Here is a 22,370-nt window from a genome sequence, read left to right on the forward strand (position 1 = left end):
CCAGGGTATGAGGGTTCTGATTTCTCCACATCCTCAACGACACTTGCTATTGTTTATCTTTTTTATTATCACCAAACTAATGAGTATGAAGTAGTATCTTACTGTGGTTTTTATTTGGATTTCCCTTATGGTTAATGCTGTTGAGCATCTTTTCATGTGCTTGTCGGCCATCCATATATCTTTTCAGAGAAATGTCTGTTCAAATCCTGTGAATGGGAAGGATTTCATTGGAGGAATTGGGGCCAGAAGGAACCTGCAGTGGAGCGAGACCAAGACAGAGTCATAGGTTTGAGACTTGGTTCCCCCCAACTTCTAGCAGTGTGATTTCTGGGTTTCTGAAGCTCTTCACCTGTTTGCAAGTCTTTTAGGTGGGGATAATAATAATACCTATTTCATGAGACCACTGTGTGGCTGACATGAGAACACATGCATGTAGGATTTAGCAGAGCACCTGACACACTGAAAACACACAATAAGTGGGAGCCCTTTTCATGATTTGTAAAGCTACCAACGTGATAAGGACCGTGGAGGAGGAGGAGGAGACCCGACAGTTGAAGCAAAAAGATGTTTTCTGGCCTTCTTTCTTATTAAAGACAAGTTTTCCTCTAGTCCTTGGCCTGAGCAGCCTTAGGGAGGAGTGATCTTGTTGGTTTTTCAGGTTGATCAAAGATATTTTCAAAGATATTTAATTAACTCACTAATCCATGGGGAAATAGTGATGAATATGTTTTGAACATTTTGATTAACACTTCATAATAATTTGAAGAATTTGAAATATGTTTATTAACTGTTTCTCCAGAGAGAGATGACATATCAGGCTTTAGTAATTTCAGGGTCATTTACATTATCAATTAAAATACAATTGTATCCAATGCCTTGCTCATGCATTCAATTCCATATAGACATATAGAGCTCCCAGTATGTGCCAGACACTGTTCCGGGCACTAAGTATACAGTGGTGAACACAAAATCTTTGCAATCAAAAAGTTCTTGTCCTAATAAGGTGAAATATTAAAAATCTATTCATTCAACAAATATTTTTTGAGTACCTACTATGTGCTTGGGATACACTGGTGAACAAAAAGCAAAAATCCTTGTCCTCATAGAACTTACATTCTAATGGGAAGAGACAGACAATAAAACATAAGCAAAATAAATGAGGAAATTCTACAGTTTGTTACAGGTGATAAGTATCATTGAAAAAGAAAATAAAGCAGTTAAGGGAGAGTGGGGATAGGGAGCTAGAATTGCAATTTTTAGGTCAGGGTGAGCCTCATTGAGAAATGGAAGGAGCTGAGAGAATGAGGTATGTGGATGTCTGAGAAAAGAAGGTACCAGGCAGATGGAACAGCAAATGCAAAGGTCCTGAGGCAGGAGCATTCCTGTTAGAAATAAGGACAACAAGAAGTGGAGTGAGCAAAGGAAAAAGTAAAAGTTAGAGGGAGAGAGGAGAGGGGATAGATCATAGATCCCATAGGGTCTTGCCCAGTGAAAAGGTCACCATTTCTGAAATTCAGAAACAAATAAAAAGCAAGGAATATATTTCTTGCTAAGCAAAGGACAGCTGCATTGTAAGGCAGAGCCTGTGACCAAAGAAATCTGTGGTCTTACATGGTGTTTTGGGAAGTGTGGGTTCAGAGATTCACACTTCTAGAAGCTGGACTGGGGGCTGAGCTGACCTTTAGCTAAGGAGGCAGGATTGCTGGAGTGTGGCTGTCGCTGACTGGCTGAATTTCTGAAGCGGGAAGCTGTCACCGAGTGAGAGGTTGTCACTGATGGGTGGAAAGATTCTGGTTGTTGTACTATGACCAAAGAACAATTAGTCTTTTCCTTTGTTCAACTTAGAACGAACACACTTGTCACCCTCCGCTTTGCCAGGCCACCGTAAAGGCTTTGTCCTTTACTCTGAGGGAACCGGGGAGGTACTGGAGGATTTCTGAGCAGAAGGGTGACAGGATCTCATTTACATTTTCAGAGGATCACTCTGGCTGCTGTGTAGGCAAGCGGGGAAGTTAGAAGGTCACTGCCGACCGTCATCCTGGTGGGAGGAGATGTGGCTTGAACGATGGTGGTAGTCATGGGGGGGAATGAGAAGGGAATATCCCCGTTTTGGATAGGTTTACACACCACAAATAAACAAGGTAATCCAATTTGGCTAAGAGATTGCAGTGAAGGGAATAATATTTACCTTCACATGAGGTGATAGGACTAGATGACATTATAGAGTAACCAGGCGGGGCTACTTTAGGAGGGGTGAGGGAAAGCCTCTTTGAAGAGGAAGACCTCAGAGATGAAAAGGAGCCAGTTAAGACCTTAAGACAAGAGCCCGGGGGGGGGGGGGGGGGGGGGGGGGAGGGGCAGAGCCAAGACCAGTGTGAGTCGAAGGTGGAAGGGGGGTAAGGGTAGAGGCATAAATGGGGGAGGGAGAGAAAAGAGGAAGCCAGATCTTTCCAGGCCTTGAGTGCAGAGAATGGACTGAGAGGGGCAAGAATAGAATCAGGAAGTTGGAAACAGAGACCATTCTATACTAGACGCTATCATCATGGAAATTCTATGAGGCCTCATTAAAGTCATAAAGTAAAATCCAACCGGGAAGTCTTTCTTGTGCCAAGGATTCTGCTTTGTTGTTTGCCAAATTATGACTCATATAAATAATGGTATAAGTTAAGGGGTAGCTATGGTGTGTGGACCAGTAAAAGAGACAATCACCTGTCCTCTGACCTTTAATGAAAAGTCTAGATTAGTCTAAAAGCAATAAAACATCTGAACAGTCAAGGAAAAAAAAAAAGGAAAGTCTGGATTAGTCTAGACAATGTCTTTTCCACAACTAAACTGTGATACATGTCTTCCACCATGTGATCATGAAAAATGGGGATAACATTTACTGGGGGGCTTCCTGAATGCAGGTGTAAAGGGCACAGAGAACACAGTTGTCAAGCCAGCATGACCTGGGGTTCAACAGCAGAGGGGCATGGAGTAGGTCCCCTATCTTTTAGAGTTAGCTCCCAAGGGTAAGGAGGGTGCTTTATCCACCTTTGCAACCCCGGGGCTCCTGGCACAGCCCCTAGTAGACAGTGGGAGCTGAGTAACCTTTTTGTTGCATCGGAATTAAGCATGTCAGTGAGATCAACAGTACTGAAATAAGAGCCTGTTAACTCAGGAAAAGCAGTCATCTTGCATCTTTTGGTTCATCATCCAGTGTGTGGATTAGTCATAACTTCTCTCAACCCTACTACTTCCTTTTTTATATTTCCTGTCTTTGAGCACATCATTTCACTCTGAAAACTCCACTTGCACAGGTCATCACCCAGGGAGAGGTCCAATGCAGGCCAATTTTACTCCTCCTTTAGCAAATACCAGTTTTTAAAAGTTCGATGGAGATTGAAATTCATATCATATAAAGATCTTAAGATAGGGGCCAACTTATTTTTTTAGGGCGTTCTCTGTGCATTGTCTTTAATTCCAAACAATCCTAAGAAGTATCGAGCTAGTATTAGTCTCATTACAGAGGTGAGGAAATTGTCACGGAGGGGCAAAGAAATTTGGCCAGGGTCACAAGCCGGTATGAGGGGGAGGTGGAATTCAAATCAGGGTGTTCGATTGCACGGTGGCATTGCTCCTTACTCCTCTTGGAATAACTTGGAGGCTTTCACTTGTCATTGCTTCCTTATTTGCTCTTGAAATGTTAAAATATGCGGAGAAACAGTAGGAGCTCTATAAATAAAACATGTCTATATATTTTTAAATGATTAAAGCTGGAAAGTTTAATGTGGCACCGGGCCACTTGTTTAGTGGAAGTAAAGCGAACGCGATTGCGGGCTCGCGTTGCAGAAATCCTGCCGCCCTTTGCAGTGCGCGGTGGTGTCTGGCTCACAGCCCATCTGTGATGGTCGCAGGCGAGGGAAGTCCGACCCACACTGCAGTCAGGGAAAGACAGCGGGGGAGCCTGGCTGCAGAGGCAAGAACCGACCATGGATTCTTGCGGCCCAAATAATCATCTGGTTGGGAAAAGCCACATGTCAGGTAGCAACTACTGGGGGTGCGGGGCGGGGGGTGGAGGGGGAGACAGGAAACGCAACATTTTAAACTCAGGGTGAAGGCTGGCTAGACTGACCAACCTGTTAAACCTGAAGGAGAGGGTTGTATCTTTAGATGAAATCTGAACAACGAATATCCGAGCTCAGTGACCGAGAGGGAGCCGTTGTGCATTTGGCAACGTTTACAGGCACACAAGGAAAACACAAGGTGCTGAAGGCATTGCAGGAGGTGGCCGTCGTGCAAATCCACCCGGTAGCTCGAATGTCGCCCTGGCGGGCGGTTTCTGCCCTTGGTTTCCCCTTCTAAAAAATCGTCGGGCGGGCGAGACGCTTTCACGTGGGGGAGGGAGGGGACGGAAAAGGGAGCGAAGCCTGAGAAATCACGCTTCGCAGAGGCCCGGGAAAACATCGTGGGAAGAAAGCCCGCAGAGACCTCAAGAGCGTGCCCGAGTCCCGGCCCCGGGAAGCCCCCGCGGAGCACGGAGGCCGCCGGCCGGCGCCGCGCGGCCTCTGCAAGACCCTCCCGCCCGCCGCGGCCCGCAGCCCGCTCTGCGGGCAGCAGCTGCTGCGGCCGCTCGGCACCCCCGGCGGAGGCGAGGCGGGCCGGGGGCGGGGCCGGGGCGGGGCCGCGGCGGGCGGGCGCGCGGGAGGCGCGGAGGGAGGGTGTCGCGCCGAGGGAAGCGGCCCGCGGCGGAGGGAGGGGAGGCCGAGTCCTGGAAGCGGAGCTCCGCGCTGGGACTGGTTCCTTCGCAGCCATTTTCTGTCCAACCAAACAGCCGATTGGAGACGGGAGCCAACCAGGGCTGCATTGGAGGTTTGTGTCTCGCTTCGGCCAATGATCGCTCCTAAACCGACTCCACTTTAGCTCGAATGAAATGTCCGTCTCCTCCCGGCGCCGTCCCCGCCGCCAACGCCGCCGCGGCCGGGGCCACTCGCCTCCCTCCCGCCCGCCCTCTCGCCCGGGGCCGGGGCCGGGGCTGGGGCCGGGCCGGCGCCTGCGAGGCCGCTCCCGCTGCGGGCCCGGCCGGGGAGCGGGCCCGGGGCCGCGGCGCGGCTCTTTGTGCGCCGGGCCGAGGAGCGGCGGGCCGCGGGCCAGGCCGCCTCCGGCTCGCCGCCGCCGAGCTCCGGGCCCGAGGCCGAGGAGGGGGCGCCGGGGCACCGCCAGGCCCCCTCTCGGCGGCGCCCCGGCCGGCTCCATTTTGTGCGGGGAGCCGGGCGGGGGGCACTGGCCCGGCCCCCGGCTCCGACCCTGCGCCCTTGGCCGGGCTGCCGCGCGGAGCTCCCGGGGGCGCCCCCCTCCCGCCCGCTGGCCCGCCGGGGCATGGCGGGACCGGGCCGCTTTGTGTGCCCCGGCGCCCGGAGCGGGCGGGCGGCCGGCAGGCGTTGGGCGCGGGCCCGGGGCCTGGGCGGGCGAGTCGGGGGGATGCGCGCCAGGGGCGGTCGCCACGCACCGGCGGGACTGACAGGCGGCCGGGCGGCGGGGCCGGGGCAGCCCGCGCACCTTCGTGGGGAGGAAGCGAGGTCCCGGGAGGAAGGAGTGGATTTGGTTTCCCCGCAGTCTGGCTTACACGTAGAGAATGCAGCCATCTGGCGGCTTGCTGTCCCTGGACGTGCCCCGAAGGTGGGAAGGAAGCCTTTCGGATTGGACTAAGGTTTTAATCTTCGGTGGGAGGCGGGGAGGATCTGCCGGGCCTGAGGAGCAGTAGTCTTCGAGAACAAAGAATTAACAGAGCACCCACAAGTCGTAATCTTGCCCAAAGTACTGTAACAAGATAATTTAAACAAGGTTAGGTAGCATACGACCTTTAAAAAAAAAAAAATAGCATCCCACTAACCCGCATGGACTCCACGGTGCCATGGTTCGTGCCACGAATCACTGGGGTGGTTTGGGCTTTCTTGGTATGGAAACTAATTGGCAAAATAAAGTGGTAAGATAAACTGATCGATGTAAGTGGCATTAATAAATAAGGGTTTTATTTGTAAAGTATTCAAAGTTTAACCAGAATTCCTTAAAAGGCAATTATTCCTTCCCCGCACTGCTCCTGTAGCTTAATTTAAGGATTCTATTGATGCAAAACTCTGGTTGTTGATGCCAAAGAATGGAGGGTGGAGGAAGGGTCTGCTGCTTTTCTTGGATACAAATTTGCATTTCTTCAAACATTAAACAGATGTATGCATTCCCTTGAGCTTTCACATATATCATAACCTGCCTTTAGGAAAATATATACCATATGAGGTGACAGTGTTTATCTTTAATATATTGAATCTAAATATATACTGAGTCAACTATTTGGGTGAGAGAGTGTGGTGAGGTGTGCCCCCCCCCAAGCAAAATAAATATATATAGCTCCATTATTTTAAGTGTACTGAGGATTTTCTTTTTCAAAGACACCCTTAAAACGCTTCTAGCTACAAGGAAGGAATCATCTGGGCAGCTTTGGGGTTAGAAAGAGGACAATATTTAAAAAGAAATTAGACATTGCTTTTAAGATTATAGCAGAGTGGACAATGTCAGCCAGTCTTTGCTGCCTGGACTGACATTTAAAAAATTCAATTCAGTGGCTACAATTTTTTCTTCTGTTTACTAGATTTCATGCTTGAATGCATATCATTATTTTCTCTTCCTTTAAAATTAACACTGAAAGGATATGTTTTTGTTTTGCCCCTCCCCCCAATTTAATTGCTTCACTTGAAGAAAAAGGAAAAGAGCAAATGAGAAATGGAGATTGTAACATTGTAATTGATACCAATTTATTCAGCTATTTATGCCTTACAGTGAAAATGAAGTGCTATTCAGATGCAATTTTAGTCCAAAATGGTGGTGCTTTAAAATGGTAAATAAAGGTCCTAATTTATTGTGTTCCATGTATGTTCTCTGGGCAGCGTGTATCTTTTCAGTATAATCCGAGGTGTTTAAAAGTATTGTATTCTGAGATATTCTTCTCCCTCTCTTTTGAGCTTTTGGACTCCTAAATCTCACTCTAAAACATTAAGAAAATCACCACTGAAAAATTAAGTTGGGGTGTTTGTCTTGGGTGTTAATATTTTGAATAATTTGGATGTGTAAATTTTGGTCTCGTGCATATAATTTGGGGTGTTGTGATGAATATTTATGGTGTACATGAATAAATTCAGGGTTATGTTAGGAAAGCAGTTCCTCCCTGCCATAGAATTAACTGTTTTTTGCAAGGTCTCCAAAATATATCTGCCAATTTAAGAAACCTTTATTGGGCGCCTGCTTTTTTGCACTCTGTTGAATAAGAATAGTAGGTGAAATTATACACGCCTTTTAAATTTTTACTAGGAAGAAAGCCTGTAGGCAATACGTTGTTACTACTAATAGATGTTTATCTTCTAGGTTGAAGTTGGGCAAAGATCAGACCCCTTTTTAGAAAGGTGTTCTGAACACCACTGACAATACGGTTCTGACAGTGTTTCATGACAGTAAGTATGTCTTACCATTTTGGTTGTTAATTAGATTTGAACAGTAATTAGGAAACAAAATTATACCTAATGTATACTGGAGATCCCGAGTAGAATGAATGCCCTTCAAGTCTAGACAGATAGTACCTCCATTCACTCATTCCTGTTGCTTCTTTCTTTTTAGTGACTTGCATGTATTGTTTCCTGTGGGCCCCTAAGTGCTGTGGAGGCTACAAGATAAAAAGCCTGTCCCAGCTCTTAAGAGGCTGTCTGTTTTGCTAGAAGGGCTTCAGTGGAACTGAATGCTTAGAAGACAATTCTGCAGGGAATGGGAAATGCTGGTTCTACGGGTGGCAGAGATGAAAAGACCAGTGGTGTGGTAGGCCTGGGTAGTTGCGAATGTCGTGGACTTAGCCTTGAAGGATGAGTGGGATTTGGGTAGGTGGAGGGTATCACCGAAAGCAAAAGCCTGAAGGCAGTGATGAGTAACTGTTGTTTAGGGGAGGGGGAGTAGATCTGCATCGTCCAAGTGGAGATTTCATAGGCTAATTTAGTGAGAGATACCACTTTTCCTGTCTGGATGCTTAGTTCTGGATCTGCTACTGTATTTGTGATGTCAGGCATGTTACAACTTCCTTGAGCCATGACTCATGCCTCAGTCCTAAAATAAAAGAGCTATACCTGGTGATCCTTAAATAAGGCACATTCTAGCACTAAGATTTTTATTAGCCCTGAAGATAGAGTTGGAAACAAGTTTAGTTAGGTTAAGTGGGGGATCCACTCGTGAAAAGCCAAGGAAAAACTAGGTTTGGATTTGATGCTAAAGACTTTTAGAACCATTCCAGGTTTAGGAGCTGTAGAAATGGTGTTTGAGTGAGATCCATCTTAAAACAGTCTGTACCCTGGTAGGTTGGGTAGTAATGCAGTAGCAGTAGAGAAAGGAAGGGCATATCCAGGCAACTTATTAAAGGAGGTAACAGCTTAGGTGGAACTTGGAGGAGATAGAAGAATCTAAGATGACACTGGTATAATGAGCCTGGGAGGGTGGGATCACAGTAGCTGGAAAGCAGATGAGGAGCTCTCATCCACTGCCTCCTTGCAGGACATGGGGAGGGTGAGTTTCATTTTCCAGAATTTTAAGCTGACAGTGATGGGACATCAGACATGTTCCACAGGCATGGCTCGTTGGAGTGGCAGGCAGGATATGGTTGTAGATTTAGGACTTCTAAGCATAGAAGTGGTATTTAACGAGTTCATTAAGAGAGTGAGGGAAGAAAGGAAAGGATAACCTTGGATGAAACTAACAACTGGGAGGTGGGGAGGAAAAAATAAACCAGGAAAGGATATCGCTTTGGAAATCAAGGGAGAAGAGAAGAGAGTTTCATGCAGTGGCCGGCACTATCAAGAACAGCCAAGTAGGAATGAAGGCAAGATTATTGGCAACTTCCAAGAGCGGTTTCAGTATCCTGGTGGGGTGGAGAAGCACCTGCCAGGGAGCTGAAATAGGAATGGAGAGATGTGTGAGGACTGTCAGGGTGACAGTGATAGCTAGCCAAGGGTGTGGAGCAGAATTACGGTTTTATGGGTCTGTGTGTACTTCTGTGTGTTCAATGAGGGAGCCTAAGCATGTTGAAGAAAGAGTGAAGCAGCTGGTCAGGGAGGGCTGAAGATCCATTAGAGGTGAGGATTCTTTGTGTTACTTCTTATCCTCAAAGAGATAAAAAGGAATTGGTCCAGAGAACAGGTGAAAGGGGTTACGCAAGAGAGAAAACCATGCCTGGAAAGAAGGGTGAGAACTGTATTTGAAGGGACAAAAATAATACTAGGTTACATTTGTTGAGTTCTTATTATGTATCGTACACTTTGCTAAGTGCTTTTTTTTTTAAATATATATATTTTTTAATTTATTTATTCGACAGAGAGAGAGAGAGAGAAGTGAGAGAGGGAATACAAGCAGGGGGAGTGGGAGAGGGAGAAGCAGGCTTCCCGCTGAGCAGGGAGCCCGATGCGGGGCTCGATCCCAGGACTCTGGGATCATGACCTGAGCCGAAGGCAGCTGCTTAACGACTGAGCCACCCAGGCGCCCCTGCTAAGTGCTTTTTATATAATAACTTCATTTCTCATAGCAACTCCATTTTAAAAAACCCCAAATGGTCTGTCCTAAGGGCCTGTGCTCCTGATCCTGAACCCCAAACCAGGTGCATTGCTTACATCCCACAGATATTGTCCTGGCTTGAGAAGCAACTTTGAATGTTTTTAATATACAATCATTAGACCCAGAATTTAGAGAAGGCAAAGTAAAGATTTAGGCCATGGACTACAGGAAAAACTATTAGGAACAAATACCGTAAAGTACTTGGCATCTGAGATTCTGGATTTAAATCCCATTTACTCTGCCACCTTTGGCAAGTCATTAGCCTTCTATAACCTCAATTTTTCTCATCTGCTTCACGGGGTCAGGAACATTGCATGAGATATTTAGAAAGTGTTCGATAAATGTTAAACCTATTAAAGAGGGAACTATTTCCCACGTTTGTGCACAAATTATTAATGTAATTTGAATACTGCTACATCACGGAATTATAGAATAAAAATGTATTAGCCAGCTGACCATTGATTTCACATAATATTTTAGAGAACAATATCAGTTCAACTAAGTAGTCAGAATAGTCAATAACATTAATTTAATGGGCTTGAACTAGTCTTTGTCCATAGTTATTAGTTCTCTTCGATCTAATGATTCGTCATTTTACCCATTGTCTCGTCACTCTCCTGCATGCCCTTCCCTCTTCGTTGTCTGGATAAGACCCAGCACTTCAGCTTCTCTCCTCTTCCACCACCTGTGGACCTGTCGAGACTGGTGCCACTGGGTGCCACTGCATGTTTGTGGTCACTGGCTCTAGCTTGGCTCTCGTTGCCCAGTGCTCCCATTCTCTGTCTCTCCAGCTGCAAGTGGAATGAGACAGGAACAAGTGGAATGGTAAGTCCTGTCTCATTCCACTTGCAGGAACCCCAGCAGCATCCCCTTGGTCCTTCTTCTGGTTCATTTTCACTCAGTCACCAGGTCTGTTGATTTGATCTCCTGAAAGGCTCTTTTGTCTGCTCCCCTTGATCTCCACTGCTGTTGTTCTGGACTGACCTGGGGAATGAATGTTCATCATCTTGCCCGAATTCATGCTCTGACTGCAGGCCCATGGTCCTTCGTGGTCTTCTGCCCCCATTCTTGCTCCCCTCTGTCCATTTCTACACTGGACTGTAGCCAGAGTGTTAGCAGAACCAGGCAAATCAGACTCCCCTTTGACTTGCTCTTGTCCACAAGGCACTGCTTGATCTAGCCTGTAGTCCATTCTAGTCCACCAGTACTAGATTTCTGTTTCCTTTGCCTGGAACATTCTTTTCCCATTTTTCCTTGCCTGACTGGTTTCTATCTGTCTTTCAGTCTTAGTTTAAATGTCATTTCCTGGACCACTTCCTTGACTCCCCAGACTAGTGTGGCCCCTTTTGCAATAAGCTCTCAAAGCATATAACAAAACACCTTTGTTTTCCTTAGCACCTGGCACTAGCAATTAGTTAATTGTAATTACTTAATAGCTACATATAACATTTACTGAGTCCTCCTATTACACTATGCTAAGTCTTTCCATGGTAAGTCCTGTCTCATTCCACTTGCTCAAGGTCTCATGGCAAGTAAGTAGGAAGGAATTCAAACCAGGTGATAGGATTCCAGAGCCTGTGCCTTGGAAGTATTAATAGACTACACTCCCTACCCCTTTCCCCTGCCACTAGTTTACGTAATACTTGTCTTCCCTGCAAGATGAGGACAGAGATCTTGTCTATGTTGTTGACTAGGCCACATCGCCAGCACATAGCACAGACCTGATAAATACCAGGTGCTTACTTGGTAAATATTTGTTGACTGGCTTACTCAAAATCTCCAGCCTATTCTGAATATTTTTATAGGAAGTTTAGAGCTTGAAAAAGCCTTTGGGATGTATCTAGCAAGTATCCCTGCCTCATTTCCCCACTCATATTATATATATGAGTGGCTAGCATATTGTGAGCATCAAAGATGAGGCTTAATTTGTTACTAAGTACCTTGGGGATTCAAAGAAGGGGACACTAATTTTGGGTTTGCAGAATAGGGTAAATCAGAAAGATTTCAGGAGGATGGGAGAACATTGGGATTAAAGTATGGGGCAGGATTTTAAGTTGGAAAGATAGAGGAGAGGAAGACAGGGGTGTGATGAAATGACAGAAGAGCTACGGCTTGCAGACCCAAAGAAACACACAGCTAAGCCTGCTCCGTGCAGCTTATCCTCAAGGAGGGAGGATAGGATCTCTGTTCCCCGAGTGCTCTATGCGCCAGACACAGCTCTTTAGCAGGCTCCCTTTCTTTCGTTCTGACAACTCTGAAATACTTTCAGAAGTACTGTTTAGAAGACTGAGGTTTAGAGGCTAATGACGTGAATCCAAATGATAACTTGCTACTAATTCCAGTGCATGACAAGATAATGTGATTTAAACTTTTTGCCTTTAATACTTTTTTTATGTTATATTTATAAATTAATTGATCTCCCAGACAGACATCCCCTGCCTGCCCCACCCCAACAAAGATTTGTTTCCAGTTATAGGTTCTGAAACAACTACTTTGGTCCTTTCTCCTGAGCTGTGATTTCCCTAATCTCCCTTAGGGCATTGTAAAAACTAGTCAGTTCACAGCTATCCTAATTGAGCTCTCTTTCATGGCTAATAAATCCATCATCATATCTATTAAAGACCACTCTCCTAGTATCTTGTTGGCATTTTAGGATTAAAATAGCATTTTATTTTTGGGTAATGTTTCACATTAGCTGTTTAAGATGGGGAAGATGATACTATTTCCATTTTATATGGAGATAACATTTAATGGGTAGGGATGCTGTTTTCAGGGATCAGCAAGGAGAGTCAGAATCAGAGCTCACTGATGTTGTTTACTACCTTTTAGAAGCCACTAAGAAGTATCAATAAATAGGTACTCTGTACTTGTGCACATTATTAAAGGTAGGTGAATTCTATTCTCTAGCCCCTTAGAAAACTATATAGATTATGGAAATGTATCTTTATCTGCAATGAAATTAGATACCACAGTCAACAGATGTATCAAAGAAATGCCATGTTATTGAAGACTTGGAAACTAGCCTGCTATTTTACTAGTAGATGAAAATCCAACAGAACTGGAGAACATGACGTGGTCCCCAAAGACTTAAGTAGTGCAGTTAATAACATTAAACTTGTTATCAAGGTTCTGGCCCTAGATGAACATGTAGGATCAAGTGTCTTTTTTTGATCTGGCCTGAAAGCATGTATAGATTGTACTTAATTTTTGCTACACTTTTTATTCGGGTAATGCATTTACAAATTTTCCACCCACAAATAGCTAGTCTCTTATTGTTTTTGAATAGTATTATTTGCAAAGCGGAAAGACTTTCAGGATTTGCCATGTTGGTGAAATGGAATGGAGACAGTTCAGGGCTTGTGGTCCAGTTTTCTCCAGGTTTTCCCTCTTAGAATTCTTTTGGCTCTGAGCAAACTTAATTAAGCAGGCTTCTTTTAAAATAGTCATTTTAATTCTCATTCTTGTCTATGGTTATAATTTTACTGTCTATATGCAGATCTCCAATCTCCCTGACCCCTCCTTTTCTTTTTTTAAAAGAATCTCAAGTTTGAGGGCGGGGTGGGGGGAGTGGAACTGTTGAGTAGAATTAGAGGTGATAGGCTGGTTCAAAGTATGGGTGTGCTTTAAGGTTGCATGGACCCAGGTTTGTGCAAGGAATCCATATGTTTTCCCTACCAAACAGCAGTTTGAACCAAGACACTGCCCCTTGTGGAACTTCTGTGAGACAGCAGGGAAAGTTTGCTGCAGGAGCAAAATGATTTGCATAGGACTACCAGGCTGTAGCAGGAAAGCGGAAAGAGATGGAAATCGGTGACTTTTAGGTGACTTCTAAGCTGACTTTGGCTTTGCTTGTCATTCCAGGGACAAGCTAGGTTGTAAGTCAGGGTTGTTTGCACTATATGTGAGGATTATGCAATTGAAAAGAAAGAGGTGTGTGTTTTAGATTCATTTCCTTGTTTTGTTTTTCTGTTGGTCTTAATGCTTATCACCTACAGAGGGTAGACAGGGGAATCTTGAATCATTGAAAAATTATCACAAGGTTTTCAAATCAAGAGATACAAATGTTTTCTTTTAGTAAGCTTAATGCCTTTAAAACTAATTGACCCATGCTATGACAGTTTATGAGCATTGACTCTGTTATGTTTTTTAGACAAGTTTTACTGAAGAATATTTCAAAACTTCTCTCCTCATAGATGGATGGTGACAGCGCTACGACAGATGCTTCTCAACTAGGCATCTCTGCAGACTACATCGGAGGAAGCCACTATGTGATACAGCCTCACGATGGTGAGAAAGCCCCCATTAAAGACATTCCCCAGTAGAAACAACTTAGTGAAAATCATATTAATGTGATGTTCTAGGTTAATTTTGTCTTTACAGGAAAATTAGCAATCTTGTGTCAAAGTTCAGTGATAGTCTAAAACAAGGCACTTTTTATTAGAAATAGTCATCAAAAGAGTGATGAGTTCTAGAAAAGAATTCTAGAAAAGAGTTATAGAAAAGTATGTTTTTGGGGCACCTTGGTGGCTCAGTTGGTTAAGCATCTGACTCTTTTTATTGAGAGAGAGCGAGAGAGAGCTTAAGCTCCTGTGCGGGGGGGGGGGGGGGGCAAGGGAGAGAGAGAGAATCCCAAGTAGGCTCCATGCCCAGCACGGAGCGCGACGCAGGGCTTGATCTCACGACCCTGAGATCAAGAGCTGAGCTGATATCAAGAGTTGGACGCTTAACTAACTGAGCCACCCAGGCGCCCCTAAGATATATTTTTTAGGAGGCAGTTGGGGGTGGGTGATTAGTTACTTCATCCTGAAACAGATACACATAAAAATGTAGCTTGAGGCGCCTGGGTGGCTCAGATGGTTAAGCGTCTGCCTTCAGCTCAGGTCATGATCCCAGGGTCCTGGGATCGAGTCCCACATCGGGCTCCCTGCTCCTTGGGAGCCTGCTTCTCCCTCTGTTTCTCTCTCTCTCTGTCTCTCATGAATAAATAAATAAAATCTTAAAAAAAAAAAAATGTAGCTTGAAAAGAAAAATGTAACTTGAATCAGCGTAAGTGCCTTTCTTTTTTTAATACATAGGAAGAGTACATATTACTTACAGGATACTGCATTTAGTTAAAAAAGTATATTACTGGTACTGTGAAAGCTTCAGTTATATCTGTGTCTATATATTGAGGATTCACTTTTTGTAAGAACGTTGGATCAGTGCTACAGCTTTGTTCAAAAACTTACTACATTAGTATTAATCCAACTGGGTCAGTAATACTCAAGTCCACTTTTTCCATTCTTTTTTTTTTTAAAGATTTTATTTATTTATTTGAGAGAGAATGAGATAGAGAGGGAGGATGAGAGGGGGGAGGGTCAGAGGGAGAAGCAGACTCCCCGCCGAGCAAGGAGCCCGATGCGGGACTCGATCCCGGGACTCCAGGATCATGACCTGAGCCGAAGGCAGTCGCTTAACCAACTGAGCCACCCAGGCGCCCCACTTTTTCCATTCTATATAAACTTGGCTTTGCATAATATAACCTCTTAATCTGGCAATATGCAGGGAACCATAGGTCATAGTCTGTAAGTTTTCTAGCTAAGTTATGTAACAAATATTTATGAGTACTTCTGTGGAAGATGATATACCAAGTTCTAGGAAGTACACAGAGCTGATCCCTGGCCTAAGGTAGCAGACATCTAATAGGGAGGATGAGAAATGAAAAGAATTATAAAATGTGTCAGAAAAGACACAGAGAGGCACTTTGTGATATTTTGTGAAAGGAGAGATCACTTCTGAAGGCGCCATTTGACCACGGATAGGTAAGGTTTCAGTAGGCAGAGTTGAGGATAAAAGGATCTGAGGCAGCAGGTTTGAAACTAACGAGTAGGTTTCGGTTATGGCTGTGAGAAAAATCATGAAAAGAACTGCTCTCCTCCTCCCTAAAAATGATTAGGACATGAACCAGGATGGTTCTTATCTTAGATTGTCTCAGGTAGTCATCTCTGTCTTGAAGTAAAGATGATGAGCAACTTGAAACTGAAGTCATTTTTATTTCTTTAGATACTGAAGACAGCATGAACGATCATGAAGACACAAATGGCTCAAAAGAAAGTTTCAGAGAACAAGATATCTATCTTCCAATTGCAAATGTAGCAAGGATAATGAAAAATGCCATACCTCAAACGGGAAAGGTAATGCGGAGGAGACCTTTTTCTAGGGGAGAGGGGAGCGTAGACCCACATGAGTGTGCACTTCTGAAGACGGTCAGCTATTACTGAGCAGCCATTCAGCCTCCCAGCAAGTCCAGCCGCTCTTTCAGTGCCTCACGCTTCGTTACTGAGCAGGACTCCACTTGCAGTTCCCATGTTCCCCTTCCCCACTTGAAGCAGATAAAATAGAATTAAGAATCTCCTTTAAAACAGGTGCATTATCAGAACTATCAGGTTTTGTGAGCATATGGAGCTGTGACTTCTATAATGTTGCAGCAAAATTGGGTCATTTTGGACTGATACGGAAAAAATCCTTACATTTGGAAGGACTATTTTTATATAATCATAAATATTAATGTACATTTAAATTTAACTGGCATGATTTTTTTAAAGTAGTTCTGTCTTGAGACAGACAATCGTATAGACAGTTATTTATAACAACTTAAAAAAAACTCATCACTCTACTCATCACTTGGTCTGAATTAAAAGCCACATTTTTTATATTATTTTATATTGCATAATAAACTTTTTAAATTGTAGCTTATAAAGTGCTTATAAAAGTAATAAAGCTCACAAAGAAATATATTATTAAAATACAGAGCTAAGCCTAGAAGTTCCAATAGGAGAGGTCCTCCTTATGTTTTCAGGGGAAATAAAGCACAACTGCTGATTGGTGTTTCTGTCGCTAGGCCTGCGCTGTCCAGCACCTCAGGCCACCGACCGCACACGGTTACTGAGCACTTGAAGTGTGGCGGGTCTGAATTAAGATGTGCTGTAAATGTAACACATACTTTAGATTGTGCAGGCTTAGTACGAAAAAAAGAATTAAAATACCTCAGTTTTAAAGTGGATTCTCTGTTTAAATGGTAATATTTTGGATTTATTGGGCTGAATAAAATATATTATTAAAATTAATTTCACCTTTTTTTAAACATAGCTACTAGAATATCTAAAGTTATGCGTGCAGCTAGCATGATATCATCTTGCCTGCAGCTCTTGTTTACTGGTCTTCAGGATGTAAAAGAGGCCTGGAGGTGAAAGACAGTGTGTTTCAGCAAGGATTTGTGTTGTTCTGTTAGAAGTGGCTTTGGAATTGCATGCTTTAATCCAGTAGAGTTTCACTTTGAAAGTGGAGTTTGAAAGACACTTTGGAAGAGTTTCACACCCTTAAAAGAAGAATTGCCTTTAAAATGAAGTGGCAGGTGTGTGCTGCTTTTTAATAAACTCAAAACCTGTACCTGACACTTGGTATCTTCAGTAATAAAAATGTCACCAGACGTCATTATTTCATTCCCTTGTAAGCCTTACATGAATTCAGTGTTTTGTCTTTTTAAAATTTTCTGGTGTCCTTAGTTGTGGAAATGCTAGGGCAGAGGAGTGATGATACCTGAGTCTAGCCCACAGTATACTACATACACCATGGGTCTGATTTTCTTGGGGCACTTGGTTAGTAAGATTTCATCTTTTGGGATGGTAGGGACATCCAGTGATTGCCTTTTTACCTAAATTATACCTGTTTTCTGTGAATAGTTGTCAGGGCTTCTCTTCCTAGTATTCAAGTTTTTATTCTCAATTCTCAAGGGCTGGAACTTTGATAGCGCACATTGTGTCAGTGTAATTAGCAATATTATTTCAAAGATGAAATGTTAACAGCCGTAAACTGAAATTTGTATTCTGAACAGCTTTTATTTTTGTAGGTTGTTAGGAAGGGGATGGTTATATTCCCTGCAAATTTACCTGTGATTTTTCTCTTCAGATTGCAAAAGATGCCAAAGAATGTGTTCAAGAATGTGTAAGTGAGTTCATCAGCTTTATAACATCTGAAGCAAGTGAAAGATGCCATCAAGAGAAACGGAAGACAATCAACGGAGAAGATATTCTCTTTGCCATGTCGACCTTAGGCTTTGACAGTTATGTAGAACCTCTAAAATTATACCTTCAGAAATTCAGAGAGGTAAGTAAAATGCCTTCCATTATGCTTTTAAGGAACTAAGATATACTATTCACTTTAACTTTTTAAATGTATCATTCATCAGAAGAAGTACGTAATCACTTACATTACTGTATTCAAGTAGTATGTCCTTTCTTTTTCCCTTTGTTACTAATGACATCATAGTTGTGTAGTGTAATGAGAGCCTGGACTCAGGATTCCAGCCACCTGAGGCTGAGTCCCAGCTCCACCACTGTGACCTCGGGCAGATTATTTAAATACGTTAGGCCTTGCTTTCCTGGTCTGTATAGTGAGGTTAGTAATAGTACCTACCTCCCAGGGTTATTGAGAGAACTAAGTAAAATAATCTATGTAGAGCCCTAGGCTCAGCATATAGTGAGCAGTCTGTAATGGTAACACATGCTGTGCTTATTATTAGTTTAAAAGAGGTAGCATCTCAAAGCTTGGGGCCTTCTAGGTAGAAAAAAGGGAATTCTAACTGTATCCCTTTCTTACTGAATTCTTCTGCATTTCCTTTTGGGTTTATCTTTGCCTATGGTATGAATTTTGTGGAAGTAAACTGAGATCAGCATATTTATTTCCACACTCCAGCTTGGGTGTCAGATTCACATTGCTGTCAAAATACTTTCTTTAATGTTAGAATCCCATTGAATTAGTGTTATATGCATCATCAAATGGTTAAAGTAGGAAGAGAATTTGTAAATTCCTCACAGTACTTTTCCAAATTTTTTGCATCACAGAACCTTAGAGTGAACGGATGGAAACTTAAGAGCTCTTTGGTCCAAACTGTAATTTTGATTTAGGAATTTAAGACTTTAAACTTGCTGTTATAGTACTGCCCATTTGGCTAAGAGCTATATATAGAGAGTTAAATGATAATTTGGATCATTTATAGTAGATTTATGAGCTGAATATTTATAGTATTTTGCAGACTACTTCATCTGTAAGTAGATTTCTATTTTCCTTTTGATGTAGTGTGGAATTAGAATAATTTTATTTTTATCCATAAATATTTTAGATTTTCTAGGTCATTACTAACACTGTCTTGTGATGATTACTGCTTATATAAAAAGTTAGCATTTTGAAGGGCCTCTTCATATGTAATTAACCAGAAGTGTAAATAAATACTCTGTGCAGTGTTTGTAATAATAGAAGCTCCTAATTTTAGGAAATAAGCATTCTCATCTAGAAAACAGTTTCTTTTGAATGCCAGTGATTGCTTTTTTGATTTGTCCTTCCCTAGGCTATGAAAGGAGAGAAAGGAATCGGTGGAACAGTCACAGCTACAGACGGACTAAGTGAAGAACTTACAGAGGAGGCATTTAGTAAGCAGTGTTATGATACATTTATGCAACTACATTTGTTCTTCTAAGTCATGTAGTTTGTTAGCCGTTATCAATACTGAATGTAATGGTACTTTGGGAATATCAGCCCCGAGTATTTGGACATAGTACTATTTTGAATAGTTCTTATAAGTTCATGCCTTTATGTTTGAAGTCAGCGAGGGTAAGTGTAGAAATTTAAATTCTGCAGACATTATAATCTTTCACCCATAGTTCTGATTTCCATGGCCCCTAGTTTTTGGTTTAAGATTCACATGAGATAGGAATATTGAGAATTGTAGCTTGTAATATAAAATCTTGTGATTTAAATAAATTTGAACTGAAGGGTTTTTTAAAAAATTGCATAGGGGCGCCTGGCTGGCTCCATTTGAGGAGCGTGTGACTCTTTATCTCAGGGTTGTGAGTTTGAGCCCTACGTCAGGTGTAGAGATTACTTTAAAAATAAAAAGTCCTAAAAAAAAAAAAAAAAAGAATATTGTCATATTGGTGAAATGAAAGGTCTGTGGTGATTCTAGTTCTCATATAAAATTTATAGGTATATATTTTATATTTCTCAAAAATACATGCTGCTTAGTTAATGTAAGTGTTGCTCCTAGCTAAGCCTCATGATATAGGTCTGCTTATGAATTAGAAACCCCATCCAGTCTGCAGATTTGTACACATGGGCAGTTAGCCCAAGTATATTTTAGAGAAATGAAGATTCAGAAAACTGAAAACTTGCAATAGAAAAAATGTGCTTTTTATGGAGTTTTTTTTCATGCTAAATTTGAGGGTTTATGATTTTGTCCAAGATTACATTGATTAGTGGCAGAATTGTAATGAGAATTAATGACACGACTTTAAGGTTCATACCCAGAGAGTAGATGCAATTCTTTTCCTGCTTTAACTTTTTTTTGTCTTCTAGCTAACCAGTTACCAGCTGGCTTAATAACTGCAGATGGTCAACAACAAAATGTTATGGTTTATACAACGTCATATCAACAGGTAAAATACAACCTTCTTTGTAGTTTAAATTATTATTATTATTATTATTTTTAAGATTTTATTTATTTATTTATTTGAGAGAGAGAGCGAGAAACAGCATGAGAGGGGATAGGGTCAGAGGGAGAAGCAGGCTCCCCCGCTGAGCTGGGAGCCCGATGCGGGACTTGATCCCGGGACTCCAGGATCATGACCTGAGCCGAAGGCAGTCGCTTAACCAACTGAGCCACCCAGGCGCCCTGTAGTTTAAATCATTTTAAAAATTGATTGTATCATTGATTTTTATCACAGGTAGTTAATTTCAGCATATTACAGTTGACCCTTGAACAACTTGGGTTTGAATTGCACTGGTCCAATTAATATGCAGATTTTTTACAGTTACTATAGATGTGGTTTTCTCATCCTTAAACATTTACTTTTCTCTAGCTAGTGTTGTTGTAAGAATACAGTATATAATATATATAACAAACAAAATATGTGTTAATTGACTGTTTATGTTATTGGTAAGGCTTCTGGTCAACAGTAAGCTATTAAGTTTTTGGAGGGGTCAAAAGTTACATGAAGATTTTCAACTGTGCAGAGTTTGGCACCCCTAACCCCTGTGTTGTTCAAGATCAACTGTATTATTATTAAGGACCTGATAAAGAAGGTTGTTAAAAATTGCTTTCTCAAAATATGTAATTGTGTATTCTCTTACTGATTAAAAATATGTACATACATATTCGTATTTGCGTAGATTTCTAGAAAGATGCATGAGAAATTATTAAAGTAGCTCCCTTGGGTAGACAGAATGGAAATTTGGGAGTGGGAAGTAGACTTATTTTTCATTGTCTATTGTTTTTACTCTTTGTTTATATGTATTTTTTTTATAATACATGTTATTTTAAAAATATGTTTTTTCTTTAATTCTCAATTTAAATTTTCTGATCTTAGATTTCTGGTGTTCAACAAATTCAGTTTTCATGATCTGAAGAAATGGTGGCATGGGGAGTGGAGAGAAGCAAAAGAGTCTGTACGATTCCGGAAACAGAGACATTAGAAGGAAGTGACTGGGGAAAAGATGTCTCTTTGTATATTAAATAGCTGTAATGTAGCTTCCTGATGCTTGACTAATTGAGGTGTTAATTGAGAATCTTTTTCATGAATGATTTTAAAGAAAAATTTGGATTTTAAAGGTATTAAAATATTTTTGTTTTGTATGAGAGTTTGTTGCTCTGTATGACTCCTGTATGCATTGTATATTGCAATTTATTACTGTCAGAGATTTGTAGACAGTTTCTTATTTTCATATTGAATCATGTTACTTTTGTAATTCAAGTAAGCAGCTGGGTTAATTCATGATGTTTGCCCTTTTAATAAAATACAAGGGTAGAGTTCATTTTGAATGCAAGTTGCCTTTATTATAAATTTGAGTTTGTCTTGGTTATTATAATATCTTGCATGGTAACCTAGCTAGATTTTTAGCATTTGCCATATTTATTAAAATTAATTTTTTGTAAAACATTCATAGCTTAAGCAGCACCATTTTTAAAAAATGTAATTGAAAAATTGTGAATGCGGAAGCAAACATTGTCTGCCCTATTAAACCTGGTGCCCATTAACAGTGTTTACACTGTTCATTGTGCCTGTTATAAGATAGTTTTAGTTTACTGGAGCTTTTGTTAAGACCAGATTTGTTTCTGAGTTACATTATTATGAGTGTTGGAATTCATTTAAGTTTAATGTAGTCCTAGTGCTCTTGAAATGGTGCCCTTTTCATTTTTATATGATTTTTCCAAAGCATATCTTCAAATATTATAGTATCCTCTTCCAGAAGAGGAGTTTTATAGTCTGATGGTAAATGTCCTCGTCTTACCTTTTTAATTGAAGTGTCAAGTTTCCTAATTATACTATGGGAACCAAGAAACGTCAGACATCATTGTGTGTATACAGACCTTTCTCTGCATGGGCGAATGAATGCAGTGGAGAAGAGAGTGAGTGCTGCGAATGGTGTGAAACAGAAGCCCCAACTTCTAGTGGCTGTCTTGATCTTTGCAATAAACTAAACTTAGATAATATAACTTTGTATAATTTAGTAGTATGTACTTGGGTTGTTCCTTTTTTAAAGTGAGGATTTGTATTTTCTCATCTGTTCTTTTTGGTAATTAACCTGAGTGTTTTGGGTTTTTTTAATATCAGCAATTGCTATTGTATGGTTTGCCTAAAAGACAATTTAAATGTCATCTTGGAAGGACACTCAAATTTATAAAATAGAAGCAATTTCGTAGATAACAGGCTGAACAGAAATAT

The 22,370-nt window shown here is 41.8% G+C and overlaps 2 protein-coding genes across 5 annotated transcripts in view; one reads left to right on the top strand and one right to left on the bottom strand.

The window, feature by feature from the left end:
• Positions 1-755: 755 nt before the first annotated feature.
• HCFC2 (host cell factor C2) overlaps positions 756-22,370 on the bottom strand; it is a 72,785-nt gene continuing 51,170 nt past the window's right edge. For all 3 annotated transcript variants that reach the window (XM_064590706.1, XM_045872709.3, XM_064590705.1), the window contains one exon: positions 756-5,799. In XM_064590706.1, coding sequence (XP_064446776.1) covers positions 5,693-5,799 — 107 coding nt within the window. In that variant the 3' untranslated portion in view covers positions 756-5,692. The remainder of the gene's footprint in view (positions 5,800-22,370) is intronic.
• NFYB (nuclear transcription factor Y subunit beta) lies at positions 4,728-21,459 on the top strand. 2 transcript variants are annotated; one of them, XM_045872712.3, is made up of 8 exons: positions 4,728-4,851; positions 7,396-7,481; positions 13,809-13,902; positions 15,658-15,788; positions 17,563-17,760; positions 19,001-19,082; positions 20,005-20,084; positions 21,015-21,459. In XM_045872712.3, exons 2-8 carry the CDS (start codon positions 7,476-7,478, stop codon positions 21,045-21,047), a joined length of 624 nt encoding a protein of 207 aa, XP_045728668.1. In that variant the 5' UTR covers positions 4,728-4,851; positions 7,396-7,475; the 3' UTR covers positions 21,048-21,459. The 2 variants fall into 2 exon arrangements, with proteins under 2 accessions (XP_045728668.1, XP_045728667.1); XM_045872711.3 differs by lacking the exon at positions 4,728-4,851 and adding an exon at positions 5,520-5,658.

Source organism: Mirounga angustirostris, unplaced genomic scaffold (assembly GCF_029215605.1).
Source record: "Mirounga angustirostris isolate CCGP_5_RB_7025 unplaced genomic scaffold, mMirAng1.0.hap1 SCAF_5, whole genome shotgun sequence".
NCBI classification, from domain to species: Eukaryota; Metazoa; Chordata; class Mammalia; order Carnivora; family Phocidae; genus Mirounga; species Mirounga angustirostris.

Bases quoted from the DNA above. Each gene is read 5' to 3' on its own strand.
- NFYB (XM_045872712.3), top strand. The intron at 13,903-15,657 runs GTGAGAAAGCCC...TTATTTCTTTAG, and splicing joins TGTGATACAGCCTCACGATG to ATACTGAAGACAGCATGAAC. The intron at 20,085-21,014 runs GTAAAATACAAC...TTCTGATCTTAG, and splicing joins ATACAACGTCATATCAACAG to ATTTCTGGTGTTCAACAAAT.